The 24,825-nt window shown below is 39.5% G+C and overlaps 1 protein-coding gene across 1 annotated transcript; it reads right to left on the bottom strand.

Moving 5' to 3' along the window:
- Positions 1-19,787, bottom strand: RAC1 (Rac family small GTPase 1). The gene is made up of 6 exons (XM_030578171.1): positions 19,535-19,787; positions 8,139-8,210; positions 7,556-7,673; positions 3,310-3,372; positions 1,795-1,954; positions 1-1,622 (listed from the first exon to the last, which is right to left on the bottom strand). The coding sequence occupies exons 1-6, from the start codon at positions 19,567-19,569 to the stop codon at positions 1,492-1,494; spliced, it is 579 nt and encodes a 192-aa protein (XP_030434031.1). The 5' UTR covers positions 19,570-19,787; the 3' UTR covers positions 1-1,491.
- Between the last annotated feature and the right edge of the window lie 5,038 nt (positions 19,788-24,825).

Genomic DNA, 24,825 nt, shown 5'->3' on the forward strand with positions numbered 1-24,825 from the left:
TGATGTGATTCAAGAATTTATTAAGTCATACATGCAAAACATACTAACTGCATTAGCAAAAGATCCATGTAAAAACTTCACAATTTTGCGACTTGATTTTTTAATTTTGTTCTAGTGGTTGAAAGGGTGTAATTCAACATTGTATTCTTGCCAGTTTAGGATGTACAGAATTGTTAGCACTAAGTTACAGAATCTCACAGACCCAAGTTACGATTACCATATAAATCAAAGAGATGCACATGTAGGTGAGCTAAAGGACAATTGTCAACATTAGTCATGTTAGCGTTGGGGTACCTGGCAAAGTAATGTTTGAGAAGGTTCATAGCTTACAAAGGTCTAAAGTATAAAAATTACTAAAACTTGTAAACTGTTTCACATGATTTTTACATCTAATGACTAGAAGACTAAAGAAAACGCCTCAGAAAGCACGTAACTTACTGGATCAGAAGTAACAGGAAAATAAGGATATGCTTAAATTTTCTCATCTACAAAAAACACAAATGCTAATATCAGAAAGGTTTTAAAATACAAGTTATATGCTCAATAAGAAGAAATTCTACAAGAAAAGCATTTACTAAATATAACATCTGTGGGAATGACCAGTTCAAAGTTGTATTAAATGAATGCCCTACTTGAAAGTAAATTTAAAAACCTACCGATAAACACCAACCTCTTTTTCACCTACTGCGTATTTGTGACAAGTTAATTTTACTGTTACTGATTTTACCTGTGACAAAAAAATCTATTCAGCTTAACCACTCAGTTGACAATGTAGTGTAAATTGGTGCGTACAGTGTCAAAATACTGTCTGGCAATATCACTTGATCAAACCAGATGTGTTTCACTTACCCATCACAATACAATGCTGCCAAGAGGAGTACATACACTTCAGTGAGAATATTTATTTTTAAATCACAGCAACAAGAACTAGATCGTAACCGAGCCCTTACCAGTGATAAAGCATTTTTTACTGTGACTCAGGTCAGTCATATAGTCAGTTATCTTAATTGTTTAGGTTTGATATGCAATGCTATGCAACAGCCACAAGTTGAGAAAACATTTACATTAGACTGCAACATTTTCCTAAGGATACCGTACTGTTACATATTTGTGAAAAACTAGAGTGTTTTGCATTTCCTACAGACAGAGTTTTCTTAAAGACAATAGTCTTAAAAATAGTTCAGTGCTTAGTGTTCATAGCACAACAACACAACTTAATTCAGCAGATAGTTTGGCAACACTTGATTAATCTGAGCAGGAATAGGACTTTAAAAATAAGGCTTTACATAGGTTTGTCATTATTTAGGATTTCACTTTTAGTAGGATTTGAAAAGCAGTTTTCATACTTTAAACAAATGAAACCATGAAATTGTTGATTGACTCAAAAATTGTATGGAAAAACTAATTTATAACAGAAAACTTGGCATTGAATATGAATGCTCCCTGGTTCTGAGCAAAGCACACAAGCTTCGGAGTGGGGCAGGGCAACGTTTACAGCAGCAGACATTTTCTCTTCCTCTTCTTTACAGGAGGGGGGCAGAGAACTGCTCGAATAGCTTCATCAAACACTGTCTTGAGGCCTCGCTGTGTAAGTGCTGAGCATTCTAGGTATTTCACTGCACCTGCAGAAAGCCAGAAGGTTTGAAGTTACAAAACAGTTCTCTACATTGTGCCAAAGATACCCTTGTTTCTGTTTTTGGCAGTCAGTTAAAAGCAGTATCTCCTCTTAAAATTAAACAGTTTCCTATACAATGAATTTCAGGTAGAGTCAATGTAATTCAGTAAAAATCATACCAATCTCTTTTGCCATGGCAAGGCCCTGTGGATAGGTGATTGGAGTCAATTTCTTCTCCTTCAGCTTTTCAATAGTGTCTTTATCATCTCTAAGATCAAGTTTGGTACCCACTAAAATGATGGGAGTGTTAGGGCAATGGTGTCGCACCTCTGGATACCACTGCAAAAAAAGGATACAAATATGTACTTGTGTAGCAACTGTCATCAAAGACCCTCAGAGCACTTTACAAATCATTAAAGCCTTGCAAAATTCCGGTAAGGTAGGTAGAAGTGTGGGGCAAAGAAAGAAATTAAAGGTGAGGTTCCCCAAAAATATTCCTTCTCTAATCACAAGACAGGTGACAGTCACTCTGTCCAGACCAGTGATTCTCAACTTATTACCTGGAACCCCAGGCACACCCGTGGCCTTTAGCACACAGCTGTGGGCTAAGTGGGTCACATGTGGCCAGCTGGTCCAGACAGTAGTAAATACTCAGTGGAAATGCCCTTTGTTCACGGGTTTGACAGGAGTATGGAAACTTTTGGGGCAATTCAACAGTTACCAGAAAAATTTCAGTTAAAGTCCATCTGGGCTCAGGAGTGTAATTACAGACACAGATACCCCAGAATAGGTATACTGGACATCACCAAGATGGAGGGGTGGGTGAGTGCATTTACGAATGGAAACATGTGACAGGAATAAAATAGGCTTCTGAATGCCAGCTAATTTTCTGGTTACTCAGCAGGCAAAGTCCAGAGCCTAGATCAAGTCTTCCACCATCACCAAAATTTGCTCCTTTTGCCTACGTACTTTTTCAAATTCTTTGCTATCAAATGTACCTTTAAGAGCTCCCTATACCACCTGACATCTTAAAGTAGGTTGATAAGATTGTGTATTCCATTTAACTGCTGCCTTACATTTTATCATTTTCCTAACAGTTTTGTCAATTACTTTTTTCCTTACCATCACACATCAAGCAAAAAGAGTCTAGTTTGAAATGTAGCAGGTGCACTGCACTGCTAACAAGAACTTTTAAGATAAATCAACTGACATAGCTGAAAGCAGCAAAATTCTGGATTTCTCCTTTACAGGCAAAGTAGCATTGTTCAGTCACAGAAAGAAAAGGTGGATGAGGTAATATCTTTTATTGGACCAACTTTTGTGGGTGAAGGAGACAAGATTTTGAGTGCACAGAGCTCTTCTTCAGGTCTCTGCAAGTTTATGACCTGAAGAACAGCTCTATGCAGCTCAAAAGCTTGTCTCCTTCACCCACAGAAGCTGGTCCAATAAAAGATATTACCTCACCCATCTTGTCTCTCTAATATCCTGGGACCAACAGGGCTACAACACTGCAAACATTATTCAATCATGTAATTTAAACAACAGCTGCTAAACTCCAACATTACTAATGTCTTCCCACAAGAATTTCATAGAACATGTGACCTAGTTTTTCCTTTAATTCCTACTGTAAAGCAAAGAAACAGTACAGTGATTAGTCTCTCCAAGGAAAGAAGGGGACGCTAGCCTACACTTACCTTAGCACGGACATTTTCAAAAGATGCAGGACTCACAAGGGAAAAGCAAATTAAGAAGACATCCTACAAAACAAATGTTGAGTTAGGCCAATACAGTAACCACTGGAGAACAAATGGTATCTTCTTAATATAAGATAGGTTTCTATTCAGCTACTTGAGGCATCTAGTCAGTAACTGCTAGAATAGTTGTGCTAGCAACACGTTAGCATTTCAGAATCTTACTCCCAGCACATCTACTCTTGCTAAGCTATTCAGACACTGATAAAAATAGCAGAACCTTGGAGGAGCCCATGACATGTTGATGGAAGGAGAAGTAGAATTTTGTGGGTAACAGTAAGAGAAGAGTCACTAGAATTGCAGTCTCCTGTCTCCTTTTCAGCTTAGACACAATGAAAGGCCAAGTGATTCAAGATTTAAACATCTATTGTGCTAGTTGTGTGCGTAAGTAGAAAGTGTTACTGCTCCCTTACTTCTGAAAGCAAATCATACCATTTCAAGGGAGATTTTCTGGTCTGAGGGAATGGGTGCAACATGGAGTATGGCTCTGAGAAATCACGTCAGCTGGCCAGCATTAAATGACTACTTCGACGTAAAATATCCTTAAAGCATCTAAGCAGCATTTTCTTGCATTCAGTAAACAATTTCCAGATCATTACTGTTGTGCACAGATTAAATGAATCCTGTGTGAGTTCTGAATCTATTATAAAGAATGTTAATGTGAAACACTAGCATTTCCCTCCTCCCTCTCAGCTAGGATCGAGCATGTAAAAAAATTTGGTATGCAAATCGATCTTACTAGTCCACTCCATTCCGTGGTGATTGGACCAGAGAAGAGAGGCCTTTAAAAAAAGTTATCCCCTTGCCTTTCAGTTGAGGGGAGCAGAGGTGAATTTTATTGCAAGGAAGAGATTGGGTGAAAAAACAAAATAATTCAGGGAAAGATAGAAGAGATGGAAAATAAGGTTAATGTGCAAATGCACCAAAATATAAATGTCAAAGGCTGATAAGCTTCATATCCTGATTCCCAAAATAATTTAGAAGCAAAGTGTTTAAACTTGGTTAACTAGAAGATTTTCTAAATCTAGTCATCTGAAGATCACTGCAATCTTGCTACATAAATCTGACACCTGAACAAAGTATTACACAAAGCTCAAGCTTCCCTTGAGCCACTTTTCACACTGAAGTAAATACAAATAAAAACACAAGTTTATTAAGGAATCAGAGGCATTTCAGAATGTTAGTTGATTGTACTGCATTTCAAGGCTCTCTGTTAGGTTTGCTTCTGACATCTGCACTGCTAAGCACTTGCAACCCAGTCGTTCATGCATTACCCCAGCAAGTTTCCCCAACCATGACACCAGAAGAAGAAAGATGATACTATGGCCACTACTTCAGTTTTCCAATTCTGCAAGTTTATGGCAATCTCTAGTTCTGCATGTTGTGCAGGTTCACTTCTCTCCTTTACAATGTCAGGTAATCAAATGTTTGAGTGTATAGGAAGGTCTATAGGTTATTTGCAACTTTCAGGTTACCCTTCTGTATTAAAAATCTAATCCAAAACACAGGAGGAAAACACATTTTATCTGCTTGTTATGCAAGAAAAACTTTCCTCTTAAGAAAAGCATTGATTTAAAGAGGTATGATAGTAGTGGGTGCTCAGATCTATAAAGCAGTAATAGTGTCCCAAGAGTTAAACTTTAAGTACAAGGGAAGAGCTATTGTTTAGTAAAATAGGGGCCAATTTATCACTGTATTAATGTGAGGAAAAACAAGGCAACAGAACTTGGAACTTAAGCTTATTGAAAGTTTTACATACGGCAATAGGTTGATCTTTCAGACTGGAAGTTAAATTGTTATCATTGGTTCCTCCAACCTAATAACAGTATGAGACAAATGAAGTTTAGGAGTAACTTTAATGTAAAGTTTGCTATTACCTGACCATTTCTTCTCAGTATTACTATTCTCACCAATCCTGACAACACAGCTTTCCTTCTCAAAAGGGGATCTCCCTTGGAAGTCACCAGACATCTAGAAAAACCCACTAGAACTACTTCTTCCAAAGCTGTAGATTTAGCTACTTATATTGACAAAGATGACTAGGAACAGCAAACACTGCTAAGCATGCTCATCTCTTTAAACCAGATAAAAGTTAAGCCACACTGGAGTGGGTAAGAGTCACACAGTAAAAAAAAAAAAAAAAAAATTAGGTAAGAATTTTTCCTCTCATTCATGTGTGTCACGTTTACCAATCCTCAAAGATTTTCCATACAGTGAGAACAGAATACATTAAAGCAGTGAAGTTTAAAATGTGAATTAGTATCAGAACATTGCAACATCACGTGAGAAAGAAGTTACTACCACATCAACTTGGGTGCAGAACAAATATCAACCTCTAACACCAGGTCTTTATCAACTCTCATTTCTTTTATTTACTGTAAGTGATCTGTTGATTGAATATTAGCCCTAGAAGTTTAAACAGTCTGAGTGTCCAGCAGGTTGAACAAACAATCATTTTGTCCCCCGTACATAGGTTTGGAACACGACCGTTCAATGCACTTTGAAGTTTACCTTTTGTCACCATTTGGTGGGTACCCAATGAGCCATTCTCCATGCTGTGATGTTTTTTAGAGCAGGGGTTCTCAAACTTTCCAGACTACAGTACCCCTTTCAGGAGTCCAATTTGTCTTCTCTACCCCAAGTTTCACCTCCCTTAAAAGCTACTTGTTTACAAAATCAGACAAAAATACCAATTAATGAAAAATGGATTACTTTCTCATTTTTACCAGTTATAAAATAAATCAACTGGAATATAAATATTGTATTTACGTTTCAGTGAGCAGTATAAATTAGTCATTAGCTGTATGTAATTTTAGTTTGTACTGACTTCACTAGTGCTTTTTATGTAGCCTGTTGTAAAACTAGGCAAATATCTCGATGAGCTGATGTACACCCTGGAGGGGTACGCATACCCCTGGTTGAGAACCACTGTGTTAGAAGAAAAAAAGATGTTAAGGTGCTGAGAGTCTCCTAAACATGCCTGGAAGTTTCCTTTGTTTTAAATATCCCACTACTGCTCCTGCATACGAGAGAGTGCAGAGATAACTGAAAGTTTTGTAGGGACCATCTATAATTGACAGGGTAGTGTCAGTCTCTGATCTCATGGTTGAGAAGAAAACCTAATTGTGAGGATTGGTGACCACAGCATATGAATGAAAACGTATAAACTACAAAACTTAAAGTTAACTTTCACTGAGTGAAATCCATCTTATTCAGCAGAGAAATGAAATTATATAAGAAATGAAGTAGTTTTCCATTTTAATATTAGAGAACATGAAATAGAGTTCCAGACCATTTATAATGGCTAGTAATTACTATGAGAAAGCTGCAATAACTGTAGTTTACCACTTTCTTCTAGCTGACGGACAGTCCTATAAGATAAAGTCTAGCTCAAAACAAGACCATTGAGTTTGACAGAAAATAGCTTCAGGAAACTAGTATCTAAAGAGATTAGCTGAGCTGTGGTGGCAGCTGCACTTCAGAGAACGGAGCAGACTACTTCATCGTCCATATAGAGGAGGAACAAGGCACAGTCTATGCAGATTCAGGATTTAACCAGTTGCAAGCAATGAAACCACAAATACATTTCTCCTGATGTTATAATCAAAATGATAAGTGTATCAAATACTACTGGCCTGAAATAACTTAAGCACTCTAACATACCCCATATCAACCCCAAGAAAAGAGAGTGCGGCTCTTTCCCATTTAATACCATCTTCCAAATCAAATGAGAAGCTGAATGACGTCAAGTGCTTAGCAATGAGTGTCAGACTGGAGCCAAACAGCATGCCCGAAAACCAGATCTTGCTTTTGGCGGGATGCAAACCTTAATCAACAGACTTGCTATTGAGATTACTCAGTTCACCAAAATTTATTTTTCAATTAAATATTCTAGTCAGTTGTGGGTCTCCAAATGCACATAAAGCCAGCATACCTCAGTGTATGAAAAATAAGTGTGTGAAGGTTTCGACATCTCTTCAATTGCAGACAGATAGAAGACCCAAATATTACAGCTGCAGCATTCAGATTAAACTTGCCAGAGTTCAATTTTACCATTAAATTTGATATCTTAATATGAAGAAGTGTTAAAAATCTTAGCATGATTCACGAAAGAAGCAATCAAACATTTATAGGACTATTTAGGCTATACGCGTGCTTTCAAATATCTCATAGTATATATAAGTCTTACTGTTTGTGGATAGGATAACGGACGTAATCTGTCATAGTCCTCTTGTCCAGCTGTATCCCACAAACCCAGGTTGACTGGTTTTCCATCAACCATTACATTAGCAGAGTAGTTGTCAAAGCTACAGAATTTAAAAAAAGATTAGTTGAAGTGTTTCTTGTGAATAATAGCAAGCCAATAAATTTATCTTTTACAGTAAACTACCAAGACTGAGATCTTCTGTAAAGTCCTTGTCACAAAGATTACAGATGGAAAAAAATCAAACTCTAGTCCACCTATCTCCGCCATCAAATGTAGTCCCAGTATAAACTGATTAGTGAGCAGAGTGGAAGTGAGCTGACCAAAAATGTACAATAAATACTACATGGATACCACCACCTATGATAGACACCAAATATAAAAGTTAGCCCAAGAAGCCAGAAGTACTTTTAAATAATTCTAGATGCTGAGTTAAGCTTTTATTAAGAGAAAACTAAAAGGTGATGTTTTCAACAGATTTACACAATTAAAAATCACCACCACTAACGGTGGCTAGTATACAGACTTTGACATAAATTAGTTCATAGGGTTTTATTGATATACTTACACAGTGGGTATGTATTCTCCGGGAAATGCATTGGTTGTGTAACTGATGAGTAGGCATGTTTTACCTACAGCACTGTAAAAGAGAAAGTGTATTCATGGTTAAGTGATCTCTCTTACATGCAAGGGAGAACAACCAACCCTTCAACAGAAACCATTTAATTTTGCCATTTGAAGTGAGATTAAGCTGAAACTTGAATTGTCAGTGCTCAATGTTCTGTGACTTTCCAATAGTAAAAACATCAGTCAGAACATAAACTTAAGCTTCTCAGTAGCAGACAGAACCAAATAATGTAAGATCTCCTAAAATATGAAGGGGCAATAAAAAGTTACCAGACTTTGTTTGGATTTTAGCTACAAAAAAATTATGTCTTAGCCAGAAAACCAATTTCTGCTATCATTTGACCAATTTCACTCCCTGAACAGTACTGTGATAGCCATCATTAGCACAAAGTTCCTGAAATTCATAAAACAAGAGAATATCTCTCCTCAACCTTCATACAACTCAAAGGGCTGGTCCACACTACGGGGGGGAAATCAATCTTAGATACGCAACTTCAGCTACGTGAATAACGTAGCTGAAATCGAATATCTAAGATCGGATTACTCACCCGTCCACACCGTGTGGGATCGATGTTCGCGGCTCTCCCTGTCGATTCCGGAACTCTGTTCAGGTTGATGAAGTTCTGGAATCGATATAAGCGCGCTCGGGGATCGATTTTAACCCGCCGATACGGCGGGTAGTCTGGACGTGGCCAAAGTTGACTTGTTATTCCTTTTATAAGACTCAACTTTATTTTCCTTACACCAGTTAACTTTTAAGAAACTATTGCCAATTTCTTATCAAAATGCCATATTATTGGGGTTGGTGAAACAGGAGTAGCAGTCCTCACCAACATTTGCCAAAATGGCAGAATGAGATCCTGGGTGCAGTATCACTTCCTTAGAAACCCACAGACATATCATGGAAAACTCATTTAGAACTGATTCTATCCTAACATTGAATCCAGGTTACGCAAAGATTCTCCACAAAAAAAACCAACAAATCCAGATAATTGGGGAGAAAGCTTATGCTCTGGGTTTCTTTGAAAGCCTGATAGCCAGCTCCCTTCTCCCCAGCATTAACTAAACTCAAATATTAAGGCAGGCAGCTGATCTTTGGTAACAGGTTCAATTAACAAGGGTTAGGATAATTAAGGTTTGACTATATAATTTAATTTTTTGAAAAAGAGGAGAGAGAGAGAAATTTCATTAAAAATAGCTTTCTAATGCTTAAGAGTTCATCTGGTCCTGATACTTGTTCCTCATTTGAAGAGTATAATCATTTGATATTATAACATTTTCCAGAGGATCACTTCACAATTAGTTGCTGCAGAAAGGATATCATCATCAAGGGATTATGTTCTTTCTGATGCTTACTCCTCACTTGAACAGATGAACTTCTATTCAAAGGGCAAAGTATTTTCAGGCAGATGTTTTATCGCCAAATACTGATTGTCCAAAATGTATGCATGAGCAGCATTTTAATCCTTACTGTACTTCCATTACTGTGACTCATGCAACTCTTATACTTTGTGCACCTCATATGGGTAAGAAACTCATGAAAGGCAGGTTATCTGCTGTAAAGTCTTACCTTAGTACTCAGCTGTTACACAAAGAAATCCTAGCAACTAATCAATACTACCGCTAAAAATGTCCTTAGCTTTTGCATGAGGAAAGATATTACTGCAAGTATTACAAAAGGATTTTAGTCAGGGGCCTTAATATACATAGGTTTTCTGGCTCTAAAACGTTATGGGTTAACACCTGTGGCAGTTTTATCATATTTACTATCACCATGACGACTACATATTTTGTCTGGTTTGTGAAAGCATCTAGTTACTTTAACGTGGATTTCCTCTTTCCCTTCCAAGGGTAAAGAGACCTTGTTTGAATATTTTGATAATCTTTGCAACAGTCAACACCTACTATTGCTACTAATCATCTCTAGTGGTTCAACAACGAAAGCAGGTTAGGTGGATCCTGTGCTCTGTCAGAGCTAGAAGTTACTGTGTACATCACAACTCTGCCTGCAACAGGTTCCTCCAAGACACTTTCTTAATCAATTCAACAATACTTTGTTTGCTTGACAAGCCATTCAATTGTTCTTAATGACTGAAAACTAGAATCTTCAACGAGGCCTTTGTGATCTGCCCATACTAGTGCCTGACTGGGAATTTATCCCACAGATCCATATGTAATTTTTAACTGCTTCTGACTCAGGGCTTGTCTACACTGGCAATTTACAGTACTGCAACTTTCTTGCTCCGGGGAGTGAACACACACCTTGGTAAGCCCAGCAAGTTTCAGCACTGTAAAGCGCCAGTGTAGACAGTGCCCCTCGTGATGTGAGACCTCTCTCCTAGCGCTCTGCCGTGACCATACAAGCCAGGTTAAAGCACTGCCGCAGCAGCACTTTAGCATTGCCACTGTAGACTAGCCCTCAGTGGCACATTGACGCATAGCACATTGCTCAATCTGCTGTAGCTTTTTGTCTCACCTAATAAAAAGTTTTTTCTCATTACTCTGATATAAACTCTTATAATTCGATGATATAAATAAATTGTTCACACTAATTTTGAAGCAGTAAGGAAAGTAAATTTCAACTGTTCTTCTGTTGTATTAGCTGCAATTTCCTCTTGAAATTTGCAATGTGTTTTGTGCTCAAATAAACCTCTAATTTATGGCATTAAATTCTGTACTTGGTAAGCCTCAGTTTTGCATATTTTACTGTAGTAGGTATCTTTCAGGTGGCTTTAAGATGTATGCAAAAAAGTGGCCAAGCAATTTGTCAATCAGGAACACATGTGGGAAATGGATTTGCATCAGGATCTGGCAATTAATGAGAGTGGACCAGGGATGGATTATCCTTGGGTAGCCAGTAAATGCTTACTTCAAGGATTCACTTCAGTGGCATATTGAAATGAAGCAGAAACAGCTGCAGTATATCATTACAAAAACAGAGGCAGTAAAGTTGCATCCTTCATGGCAGTCCTAAAAGTTTAGCATTCACAGCATATAACAGAGAAACAATGAGGTGTATGTAAAGGAAAGAGGAGTAAAGTCTAGTCAGTCGAGCTCAGGACTTAGAGCCAGAGACTCTCAAATTCTAATCCCAGTTGTAATGCAGTGCCCTTGAGCAAATCACAGACCCTTTTGCAGTTTTCCCAACCTGTGAAGTAGGGATAATTACTTTGCAAACATTATTCCTCACAACCACCCTGTGAGGAATAATGTTTGCAAAGTGATTTTAAGATGAACATCACTCTAAATTCTAAACATTATAAACCTTTGTACACATACGGGGAATTTCCAGGTGTTTTGGAGTAAACTAGCATTCTCTGAAAACAGGAGCCCATTGTCTTGTTTTAATATCATTAAACCAATTGAGTATTCTTAGACTTCTATACCTGTAAGAGTCTGAGTCCAGTATATTAACACTTCCAAGAAGGAAATTGTAAAGAGTATGTATGGACCCAGGCCTTTCAGGGTGCCACAGAATAGGAATAGAATAGGTCCAGATTATAAATAAGTCAAAGCTTTAAATCCTAGAAGTTCTGGAGCACCACGTCCCACATTCTATGAGAGGCTTCCTTCGACTTGGAGGCAATAATCTCTTAAGATTCCAGAACATGTTTCACCTGATGCCCCATTCTCAATAGGTCCCATAAGACATCAATAAGTATAAACAATTTGAATATAAAATTTAAGACAATTGGTTTGATAGGTATTGAAAACTAAGACTATTCCATTCATTATTCGCAACAATGAATGAAGGGCAATCTTCCGCCCTCAGGTCTTCCTTTCCAACTCACTGTGCAGTGGGAATGGTGAGCCTGCTGTAGGTTATTCAGAGCATCCCAGGAAGGCATTGGTGAAAGATTTCATTCCAAGCTTAAAAGAACTGCCTGGTGCTACAAAGCCGTACAATCATGCTAAGTCATTAAATCAACAAGAAAAAACAAGTCCAACAGCCCTGTGTTTCAGACTTGTTCCATTCTATGTTTCCTGGCTCTCTGCCCTATGAATCAGATGTGTATGGTTACCAAGTCAGAAATAAATCTTTAATGCCTACATTACATTTATTCCTCATTTTCTGTTTCAGTATTAACACACTTCATTTGAAAAGTGCTTAGAGTCTTAATGAAGGCAGCTCTTCTAGGAAAGAGCTGTAATCATATAGTGAGTGGCAATCCCCTATACACAGAAACTTTAGATTTAGATGTATTAATAGAATGACTAACTGGGGGAAAATGACTAATCTGAAAATGGTCAACAAAATTTCTAGCAACTATTTAATCATGGCCTTCCAATCCTATCAACAGAAGTTAGTAACATTAGGTTGTAACAAAAAATATAGTCTGTAAATCATGGAAAGTTTTTAAATTAATTTGAGAGAATACAGGCAGACAGGAGACTGCATAATTCTGGTTTCACTCTGTTCCACAGAGCATATTACCCCAAGTTTCCCAAGACTGCACTGAACCCCTGTTTGCTTCCAGGTTCAATTCAAGGTGTTGACTGATCTACAAAACTTTACATGGTTTGGATCCTGGAAACCCAAGAAAGTCTCTCTTTGGCCATATCTACACTAGCAAGTTTTGGGAAGTCTTACACAACACTAGATTTGGTTTGGGCAGGGTTAGATTGCATTGTGGTAAAAATGCTGGCAGACACTCTACATTAATATTCCCTCCAATTTTAACACCACTGGATCTCCACAGGCAACTGGAGATATTCTGAAATTTTAAAGTTGAGAACACGGCATTTGTTTGCAACCATGGCAATGGAAGCCAACTGAGGCACTTGGGTTAACAGTTTACTTAATTTAGATGTCCAGGAATTGTTAGAATCCTCCTGGAAAGGCTTTTCCCTGTGGAATTTGTTTCCCCTCTTGGTCCACCTGAACCAGCGTATAGACCTTCAGTACACAGTGTAAGGCCCATCTCTTCTCTCAGAATTCATATAATTTAAATAGTAGATGAAACTCTTCTAGCATTGACACTGGTCAAAAAGCTGTGTACTTAGTTTTTGTGGATTTAACACTACTCAGAGCCTAGAGCAGAGGTAGGCAACCTGCGGCACACAAGCCGATTTCCAGTGGTACTCACACTGCCTGGATCCTGGCCACTGGTCCGGGGAGCTCTGCACTTTATTTTAATTTTAAATGACGCTTCTTAAACATTTTTAAAACCTTATTTACTTTACATACAACAGATTAGTTATATATTATAGACTTATAGGAAGAGACCTTCTAAAAACGTTAAAATGTATTACTGGCATGCGAAACCTTAAATTACAGTGAATAAAGAAGATTCGGCACACCACTGCTGAAAGGTTGCCAACCTCTAGCCTAGAGACTCTGTGATGGGAGCTTTTCTTTGAAATGATCCAACATCTTATTCTACCAGTTCTGAGAACTAAATCCTAAGTTTCTTTCCCAAAAGGCACTATTCTAGATAAACCAGAATTCTACCAAAAGTTTTAATTTTTAAATTCAAAAGTGTGTTTTAACAGCAGCTCCCCAAATTCCAGCCCTCAGCAGCCTCTCTAGTAGCCCCAAAGTTGACAGACAGACTGCTATGGGAAAGGCTGAAGTATTCAGCAGAATGAAAATTAAAGAACCATCACATTACAGGAATGCTTCACTACTGGAAACAACTTAAAGTATTTGCACTGAACTAAAACAAGCCAACTATCTTTGTTTTAAATGGATATTGCCAAGTTAATATTTTTTAAATTTTTCTTTGTTCTCTTGATACCTTAGATCAACTGAAAGGTTTACATCTCACTATTTATTTTGTTTACTTTCTGTACTTCATTGAGCTTGGACAATGAAGCTACAATTGGCTTTTATGCACTAGAACAATGCCTCCATATTGATTTAAATCCAAGCAAAACACTGAACTTTTTTACAGTTACGTTTCTACTAGTTTTTTTAAATCTTGTGTCTTAGAGTAATACAGTATTGTTTATTCTTACGTATAGTGCCCTAAACACTTCAGTAGGAAAAACATTATTTTTTAATTATATAACAAGAACTATAAGTTTGTGGCCTAACCTACCTCATATTTTACTAAATTTAAAGGTTAGTAATTTTCAGGATGAAACTCTGCTTTCCATTTGGGAGAATTTTTACAGCTAAGTTATAAATCTCAGAAGACAATTTATAAGAGAAAAGCTAACCATTAACAATTGAATCAAACATATCACAGCTTTGATTTATACTAAATATTGACTTCCAGTCAGTGAAAATCTTTGTGTTAAGGAAAGCAATTTCAATTGCATTCACTAAAGGGAAGCCACTGATTCACTGTTTCAGTTCTAAGTATATATTAAGGATGACAAAAACCCTTACAATACAATGAGAGGTCTGGCTGTTTCTGTGGTGCCTAGTAATCAGTTTGCTTCCACTTCAGAACTGTCCCTTCTCATTAGATGAAACCGCTCAAGATTCCATAACAATAACCAGTTGCTTCCCTAACTGAAGCATCTAAACAAGCCTGAATGAAACCAAAATACTCTGCTAAAAATAACTTGCGTCACTGCTTTTGTACCAAATTCTCATCTTCAATAAGAATTCCTCATAAATAATCAATATCGAAGTAAGTAGCAGAAAAGTGTTGCACATCATACAATCTTATTTCTCTGCATAATAAAATAATTCAGAAAGCAACAGTTGCCATCTATCACTCCGAAACAATATTCATGTTAAAGATAGATACAAGGCCAAAAACATCATGTAAGTAGAAACTGCTGTGCTTTTCTAACCAACTGTGTGACCAATAAATATCAGTTCAGGCATGAAGTCTAAGGCATACATAACCAGGTACACATATGGTATGCTAAAGACAAACAGTCCATAAATGCTGAAATTTAGTAGTAGCAATGACACATGTACATTTATATATTCTGGTTTGTTTTTTATAGCAGAATTTGGCAAAGAATACACAAATTAATGTGCATACGTAAGCAAATCAGGTTCTCAGTTATATAGTTTAATAAAGCCACCATACACAACGTGGTTTCCTTCTATTCAACATTCTAAGGTGTTTTTCAAAACGTGGAAAATAGCATTTAAATTCATCATCAGCAACACTAGGTCTGGCAAAAATTGGTTTAAATACAATTTGCTATTAACATTTATTATTATTATTAAACTATAAGGCTTCCATATATATTTTAAAATCATTTTTAGATATTTCTTCTAGATCATCTGGTAAGCTGGTACTTTAAAAAAAAGCAGCAAGTTAAACGTCAAACCACAGAATTAGGTAATTATATATGGAAAAATGCAATCATGGACTTAAAGAGCTATCAAAATGGGAACACACAGATCAAGATCCCATTGAGACAGCAAAGTTTCTGAGGTACACGCATTAAAGGCAAACAAATTGAATATGTCAGCCCTTCACTCAAAAGCATATACAAAATTTAAGCAAATTACACCATTTTAGTTTTCAAGAAAGAGAAGAAAAATAATTCTGAAAATGGTTGCAGTGAGATTATACTTATATAGGACCACATTGTTGGGTTTTTTTAAATGTTGTATACTTTTTGTTGAATAAGTCACCATACACAACGTGGTTTCCTTCTATTCGACATTCTAAAGTGTTTTTCAAAACATGGAAAATAGCATTTAAATTTATTATCAGCAACACTAGGTCTGGCAAAAATTTGTTTAAATACAATTTGCTATGTTAAGCTAGTGAGATTTTTATAAATGGAAACCGTTCGTAAAATGAGTAATATGTACAATTGACCTATTTATTAATCATTCATATTGCACACAATCACAATTTAAGTATTGTTACGATTAGCTTATAAATTATTAACACATCATGAAGAGTTTGTATATAAGTTGTTATACTTGTTTGCTCTTTATTCATCAAATTTTAAAAGTTAATAGGAAAAAAATTGCTAAGAACGTAAGAGCTGCCATACTTGGTAAGACCAATGGTCCATCTAGTCCAGTATTCTGTCTGCAACAGTAGCCAGGACAAGAGTGTCAAAGAGAAAGCACAGAACAGAGCAATTCTGGAGAGATACACTCCTGTTTTGTTGCAGTCAGAGGCTGAGGGTAGCTCTGAGCATGGGTTGCATCCCTGACTATCTTGGCTAACAGCTACTGACAAACCAATCCTTCATGAATTTATCTTATTCTTTTTTGAACCCAGGTAGATTTAATTCTTTCAGAACATCTAACGCAGACAAAATATTCATTTTAATAAAATATTTCAGACAAAGAATTAAGATGTTGATTTAAAAATCCAAGTTAGCTTAAATTAATGAAAGAATAAATTAAGTGAGAGAATGATCTGTTACTCCTACCAGTGCCAATGAATTACAGCACTATAGTCTGCCAAATGCGTCAAGATATCATTGTTAGAAGTTATTTTAAACAGTCTAAATGTTAATGAAAACTAATCATTCCCAAGTAACATGATGAAAACCACACTAAGTGACATAGGGCTGATGGTGATTTCTTCTAGCTGTACTTACATTTCTCAGTCTAGCTACACTGGGTTGCTGTGATGTCCAATTATGCTTAGACTACACTGGGATTTTTGTTTCTATGAAAAAAAAACTGCATAAAACAAGTCTTGCTCTCCAGCTGGCCTGTGATGCTCTATGAGCTCATAGACTCATAGGTCAGAAGGGACCAATATGATCATCTAGTCTGACCTCCTGCACAAGGCAGGCCACAGAACCCTACCCATCCACAACCCCTAATCCAGGACTGAGTTATTGAAATCCTCAAAACTGGTTTGAAGACCTCAAACTGCAGAGAATCCACCAGCAAGCGACCCATGCCCCACGCTGCAGAGGAAGGCGAAAAACCTCCAGGGCCCCTGCCAATCCGCCCTGGAGGAAAATTCCTTCCCGACCCCAAATATGGCGATCAGCTAAACCCTGAGCATGTGGGCAAGACTCACTAGCCAGCACCCAAGAAGGAATTATCTGCAGTAACTCCGTTCCCATCCCATCCAGCTCTGACATCTAGTAAGAAAAAAAATGCTTCCAAGACACTGGGAAGAGCTTCCCATTATGAAGCCTATTCAACATCATTCAGCACTAAAACACACAATACAGACCTTCCAACATGTTCTTTACAAAGGTATAACTATGCATAAACTCGGGTTCAATCGTATTACAAATTATATCAAAGTTATTTCTATTATAATAATAGGGCATGCAAAGTACCACAGGTGTACACAGTTCTTTACAGACAATGAATAAGTGACAGGTTGATAATTTTTTGCACCACAATAGCACATACAGGCTCCAGTTAGGACCAGGTCCCTACCTTACTAACTACAAACATAGTAAAATACAGTTCTTGCCCTGCAGAGATCACAATCTACTCTGAGTTTATAATCTAAATCAGTAGTTCTCAAACTTCAGCAACCGGAGGACCCCCTCTTTGATTTAAAAAATTTTGGGGACCCTCAAGCCTCTCTGCTCAGCCCCAGGCCCTGCCCCACTCAATTCTTCCCCCAAGGCTCCACCCCTTCCTGCCTCTTGCTCATTCCATCTCCCCTCCCCCTGACACTCACTCTCTCCCATCCTCACTCACTTTCATCAGGCTGGGGCAGGGGTGCAGGAGCAGGTAAAGGGTGCTGGCTCTGGGAGGGGGTTTGGGTGCAGGAGGGGGAGAGGGCTCTGGGAGGGAGTTTGCGTGCGGGCTCTGGGCTGGAGCAGGAGGTTAGGCTGCAGGAGGGGATAAGGGGTCTGGGCTCCAGCTGGGCAGCACTTATCTTGGGCAGCTCCTGAAAGTGACCAGCATATCTGACAGCAGCTCCTACTCAGGTGGGCCAAGGGGCCTCCGCACACTGCTCCTGCCCACAGGCACCACCTGCAAAACTCCCACTGGCCGCAGTTCCCAGCCAATGGGAGCTGCTGAGTTGGTGCTTGGGGAGTACACAAAGACCTACGCTTCCCCTGCCCCTGGGGCCACAGAGATGTGCCAGCTGCTTCTGGCAGCAGCACGGGGCCAGAATAGGTAGGGAGCCTGGCTTAGCCTTGCTGCGCCACTAGACTTTTAGCACCTAAAATCTCCCAATTTGGCTTCAGTAGCCTCCAGGAGATCGGGGGAGAAGGAGGACTTGATCAGCAGGGCCCACAGACCCCAGTTTGAGAAATGCTGATCTACATTTTAATCTTTGGCTGTAAAAGCATAGGTCTATCAAAACAATGAACTACAACTACCAGTGTTTATTATTACTATAATTAAGTCCTATTAAAGAGATGTTAGAGATAAAAGTATATGTTCTACATTCAGTTACTTTGACAATACCTTTACCATATAACTTTAAGGTAGGAAAGAACTGTTTAAACTATACATGACAAATCTAATTAGGGAGCAGGGAAAACAGTTGTGTTCATTGCTAAACCAATTGTGGTTTAGAAGCAGTCAGGAATAAGGGAATAGCCCTACAATAACTTGGGGAAGTGGCCATCTCTTTGACAGCATCAAAATGGAGTGCATACACTAACATATAGGGAAGGTCCCTATTTTTGTAAGCATGAATACTATGTATCAAGTCACCACCCAATCATCCAACTTTAGGATACTTGTCCATTCACCACATAAACCCAGAGGTCTAGGGCACCCACCATTCACCAACATCCTTACGGGATATGGGGACGGCTTCAGAATTGCTAGGAAATGAGGGTGTTCCAGGTTCCCATATCTCCCACACTCCCATTTGCCAACAGGAATAGAAGGACCACCACCCCGTCCCCTGGTGGCTCTGCTTCTACACCAGTACACATCTCTCAACATGTACCCACAACCCTGAAACAACCTGCCACTACCAACACTCATACAGAGTACCCCACTTACACAATTTTTTTTGGGGGGAGGCTTTGTATCAATGACATCCAGCATTAGCTTGGGGATCCACCAATTTCTTACACAGTTATTTACAACACCACCTACTTCAGAATACCCTATACAGGCAGCCCTTCCCACCAGGGAGCCCTGGGAATTGGGCTGGGGCTGGGTGTGGAAAGCTTGTGACGGGGGAGGGGGAAAAAGTAGTAGGCCCCCAGGGAGCGGAGGGGTGAAGAGAGGCCCGCGCCGGCCACCCCACGGGTGGGGACCCCCAGGGAGCGGGGGGGGGGGTGAAGAGAGGCCCGCCCCGGCCACCCCACGGGTGGGGACCCCCAGGGAGCGGGGGCGGTGAAGAGAGGCCAGCCCCGGCCACCCGACGGGTAGGGACGGACCTCTGGGGAGCGGATGGAGAGAGGGGCCCGCCCCAGCCACCCCACACGGGGAGCGGGAGAGGAGGGCGTGGTCAGGTCCCACCCGGGGAAGGGGAAGGAGAAGGAGAAGGAGAAGCAGCGCTCTGGACTTACCCGTCTCCCACCACCACACACTTGATGGCCTGCATCGGGGCTGCTCCGGGGCCGAGTCTCTGCGGCTCCTCTGCTCCCTAGCTGGGAAGGTCCGTGAGGTTAGGGGCGCGCGGGTCCGCACCGGCGTCTGGCCGCCTCCGCCCTCAGCGCCTGGAAGCGGGGAAGAGGCAGCGGCCACCACCCAAGGCTGGGAGCGGAGAGCGCTGCGAGGAAACAGGAAGCTCCCGCTCCGCTCACATCCGGCCTCGCCGCGCTCGGCACACGCTGCCCCGCCTTCGGAACCGCTCGACTACCTCCACCCGGCCAGCGACGCGGCTTCGGAACCGATCGGAAAGCCTCGGGTTCTCTCTCCGAGGGCAGCCGCAACTTCGTTAGTGTTCGGCAACACGTGATTCACGGCGGGCTTGGCTTCGGCCGCCTTCGGCACTGCTCGGACGCCCCCCTCCGAAAGCAACGGCTTCGGATACGCTCGGTGTCCCTTCCCTTACCTCAGACAAGGAGGGGCGCCATGTTTGTGCTACTAACCTAGTCAGGGGACTAGCCTCAGGCGCCTCATGAACACAGAGGACCTGAGTCTGACCCAGAGGGCCTTATCTGGGCAGTCCTAATGCGACATGGAGTCCTGCTATGGGACCGTCTCACAGCCCTTGTGAGACAGAAAGTCATCATGTCCGGGCACCACAGCTCAGCTAGGGTTGCCAATTTTGGTTGGCTGTATTCCTGGAGATTTCAGGCCAATCCTGGAGGCTTGGCAACCCTAATCTCAGCATGAGGCCAACACACTGGCATACACACATCTACTATGAGGGGAGCCTTTTCCATCATGCCTTCTCATCATGTGATGTGGTATCATATCCTGGCCTAGTGCTACAAGGGACGATGCCTCCCTGTCATGAAGGCCCTAGGGAAGCCCCTTTATCAGGTGGATCATTGCTAGGGTTGCCAACCCTCTAGGATTTGCCTGGAGTCTCCCAGAATCAGCATCGATATCCCTGCAACTATTTAAGACAATCCAGGAGACTTTAACCGGGTATTTAAGAAAATGACATTACATCATGTTGGGGAAAAATATCTTCCAGAATAGCTTCAATCAGAATTGGCAACCCTAGTCCTTGCTCTTCGATGTGAGGTGATTGTCATTGTAAAACCAGGGCCGCCCAGAGGATTCAGGGGGCCTGGGGCAAAGCAATTTTGGGGGGTCAGATTAAAAAAAGTTGCAATACCATAGAATACTATATTCTTGCGGGGGCCCCCTCCGGGGCCTGGGGCAAATTGCCCCATTTCCCCCCCCCCATCCCCCTCTGGGCAGCCCTGGTCAAAACTATACCTCACAAGCAAAAAGCAACCTCACGACATTACATCATGATGCTGTGACACTGATTTGTCATGTCACAACATAACATCACACCACAAAGTCAGCACATGAGATGTTATCACATAACATTTTTCTCCTTTTAAACATCTGTTAAGGGTTGAGTTAAAAGAGTGTTAACAAAAACTATACAAACAAAAATCCCAATAATTTTAAATCTGATTACAAATACTTCCCTGTCAATTGCTCTGATTTCAATCTCTTGCAGTAACATCATCCTTTTAGTTCTCCAGTCCTCCAGAAGGTCCTTCAGCAATAACAGGGAAGTCAAATCAGATGGACCTGATTTTTCATTGCCCTACAGCCCCTTCCAGACATTTCAGCAGATGGAGAAGTCACAAAGGCAGTGGATATGCTCCACAGGGAATACCCTAACTTAAGGTTTTAACCATCTCTACTGCAAGGAATTTATCTGGGATGTGGCTTAGGACAGAAGTGTGGCCAGAGCGCCACTGAGCTCCAGCTATTCTTGGCTGTTGCAACAGCCTTTAGAGGCTATATGAATAGCTGAGCATAAATTAGCACAGATCTCACGCTAGTAGTGTTAAGCAGGCCTGTGGATAGTCCCAGAACATGGGGATAAGGCAAGTGCAAAGATCATGTACAGCCACTTTTGCTCTCCTCCCCCACTTCCTGTACTGAGTGTAGCTCATTCAGAACTAATAATTAGATCCAGTATGTCGAATGTGAAAAACAGAAACAACTTTAACGAATCTAAACACCCCAACTTTTAGTCTTCTTTATGCATATAATCATAATAAAATACAAAAGTATCCTTTGCACATTTACCTTTATTCTTTTTGCTTACTCCTGTGATTAGATTATAACTTTATTTTCTTCACAGTTATATTTATGGCACCTGACTGCCATGACAAAACATAAAATTACTTCAATAGGATAAAAAGACAAGGGAAGAGGTTGCCATGGAGAAAGCATTTGCTTTAGCACAACAGGGCCGGCTGTAGCCATTTTGCTGCCCCAAGCACGGCGGCACACCGTGGGGGTCGCTCTGCCGCTCGCCGGTCCCGTGGCTCCAGTGGATCTCCCGCAGACGTGGCTGCCGAGGGTCCGCTGGTCCCGCGGCTCTGGTGGACCTCCCGCAAGCAGCAGAGCACCCCCCGAGGCATGCCGCCCCAAGCATGCGCTTGGTGTGCTGGGGCCTGGAGCCGGCCCTGAGCACAAATTACTATTATGGTCCTGTTAAAGACAACCCAAATCTTTATCCATGTGTTCTTTTCAAAGTCTTTCCACCTGGTTATTTGGGGATCAGGTTTTTTAATTTACATCTACAAATAAATGTTAAAACTAATTTAAGGCATTTTTAACTTTTGTTATTAATTTATTTTAACTGTGTAGTCAGATATTTATACCACAAAAGTTTTAGATATATATTTAACTGAAGCCATTAAAATAATAATTCAGTATTGGATGGATTCCATATAATTTAATAGAGAACCGTGGATCCATTCCATATTTTTAACACGTATTTGTAAAATTTTATTGTCTCAAACATGCTAAAATGGAATCATCTGGGATGAGTAGAAACTCTGCATTTGGAATTATAGCTGAATATCTCCCTTAAACTAAGTATCCTATGAATGCTGTACAAGACAGATCCTTACTGTTGTTTTTTTGTTCCTTTGGGTACATTAGTAATTGTTTATTACTGAATTGTAATATCTCTTTACCCATGTTATTTATTTTATTCTTATATTTTTATGTTTTCTAAAATGCAAAAAGCTTTTTAAATACAGAAATAAATAATTAATATAGTGTTGTAAATTTACACAGTTCTTTGCCAACAAGTTTTTTGTCCTGAGGATGAGAAGAGTGAGGGATGGGCCAAGGTGACAGACAGAAGGGGTGGAGCCTGACAATATGCTCAAAACCTCAGAATCAGATAACAGAAAGAAGGAGGTGAAGACAGTGTGGAGGGAGAAGGAAGTTTTAAATTAATTAGCAAACATAAAAGTACCTGATAATCTGCAAATGTGCAAATTGACAGTAATATGTATAGAATGTGTAGTTACAAACATAGTATTGTACAAGTAGTTATGTCAAAAAGTAATGGTGATACTGTGAATCCTTAAAATCTTTCCAATGTTCTGATAATATCATGAACCATAAACCTGAGGCTTACGTCAGAGCCTTAATATTGATTTATAATCTGGTAACCTGTCTCTCCTCATCCATTACATTTTTTAAAAATACAACAAAAAAATTCTTAGACATGAAGAGGAAGTTGTTCAAAATGTTTCAGATACTGTGTGAATTTCTGTTGTGCTGGCACTACAGCAGCATGATTATGTGGGCAGGGAGTGGCAGGATAATCATACTGATGCAATACTGGAAAGTTTTACACATTATGACAAAGTATCAGGATTATGGAGATAATTTGCATTTTGATTGCATCTTTAATCCAAGAATCTCCCCATGCTTTCATGCAAATTAGTTAATTAACAAAGCCATACAACACCACAGTAAGGTAGATAAGCATTATGACGCCCATTTTACATATGGGGGAATTGAAGCACAATGAAGTGAAGCACATGTCCCTGTCAAAGTACACAGGCTCCAACTTTTAGATTGCACTTTTCACTGACATCAGCACTATTAATTTATTTTCCTTTAACAGACAATGTGTTAACATTTCTAGGCACAAAATTAAAAGTCTGTGTTGCTGTTTTTCGGGGGAAAACAGTGTAATTTAATTTCATAGCAATTTGAAACAATGAGTTTTACTGGGTATTGAGCAGTAGTTGATTTTACAAGAAGCAAAGTGATTCACAAAGATTAGAGGGCAAGGTTGTGTCCTAAGTATATAATTTTTTTAACTCAATTGTATTTATTTATTTTACAAAAAAATAGTTTAAAGGGTTTTCTCTCACTGGAGCAGTGAAAAAATTGAATGTGTAGATGCTTTTCAGTCACATGATAGTTAAAACAAATGGCTTGCTTAAATACAGTGCAAATAGGACTTGATTCTGTGTTCATTTAAGTCAATATCAAAACTCTCATTGACTTTAATGGTGCAGGGTCAGAGCCTTGTTCTTCACAGAAAGAAAAATGTGAGCACAGGACTAGGTGTTCAGGAATCTGTTCCTGAATTCTAGTTCTGGCTATGATATTGGCTTCCTCAGTGGTCTGGGACAAGTCACCAACCTCCCTGCTTCAGTTTTCCCATGTGTAAAATGGGGACAGTAATATTTATTAAATTTCCTTAGGATTAAATAGTTAATATTTGTAAAGAGCTTGAAGACTAAAAGAGCTAGACACAATTTATGCAGAATGGTGTGTTTTATTTTGTGTTTAATGTTTTTCCTTAAATTACTTATTTTAGTAAAGTTATTACTGCATGCTACCTACTTTTAATTTAGTCAGATTACAGAAGCTATCTTCTCACTCAAGTGCAAATCCAGAGTAACTTTACTGCACTGAAGTCAGCAGGTCAGACTGATGTAAAACTGGTGTGAAATCAAAGGCAGACTCACAGTATTTAAAATTACAGGCAGACATTTTAGACATGATTGATTTCCTGAATATTGAAAAACTGAAGAAATGCAGTATTAGCTGATGTGTACAGCATTCAAATTTAGCACTCAGTCTGCTGTAGGAGAAAAATAGCTTAAAATAAAAGAGGAACTATGACTTTTAAATGTCAACACTAACTATAGTAGAGAGGAGAGAGACTGAAAGAATTATGAAAATAAAATTTTAGGAAAAAAATATTTTGGGAAATAAGTATGACCGTTCTTATGTAAGTAATAATTAAAAATTGTAAACCAAATGTATAATTTTCATGTAGTATTAACACAGGTGGTTTACATGGTATTACACATAAAAGGAAACAGGTCCTTTCCTTTCTTGACAAAATTCTGACAACCACCTCTTCCACTAGGTATTTAAATTATAATGACCA

The sequence above is a fragment of the Gopherus evgoodei genome, chromosome 10 (assembly GCF_007399415.2).
Source record: "Gopherus evgoodei ecotype Sinaloan lineage chromosome 10, rGopEvg1_v1.p, whole genome shotgun sequence".
Taxonomy (NCBI): domain Eukaryota; kingdom Metazoa; phylum Chordata; order Testudines; family Testudinidae; genus Gopherus; species Gopherus evgoodei.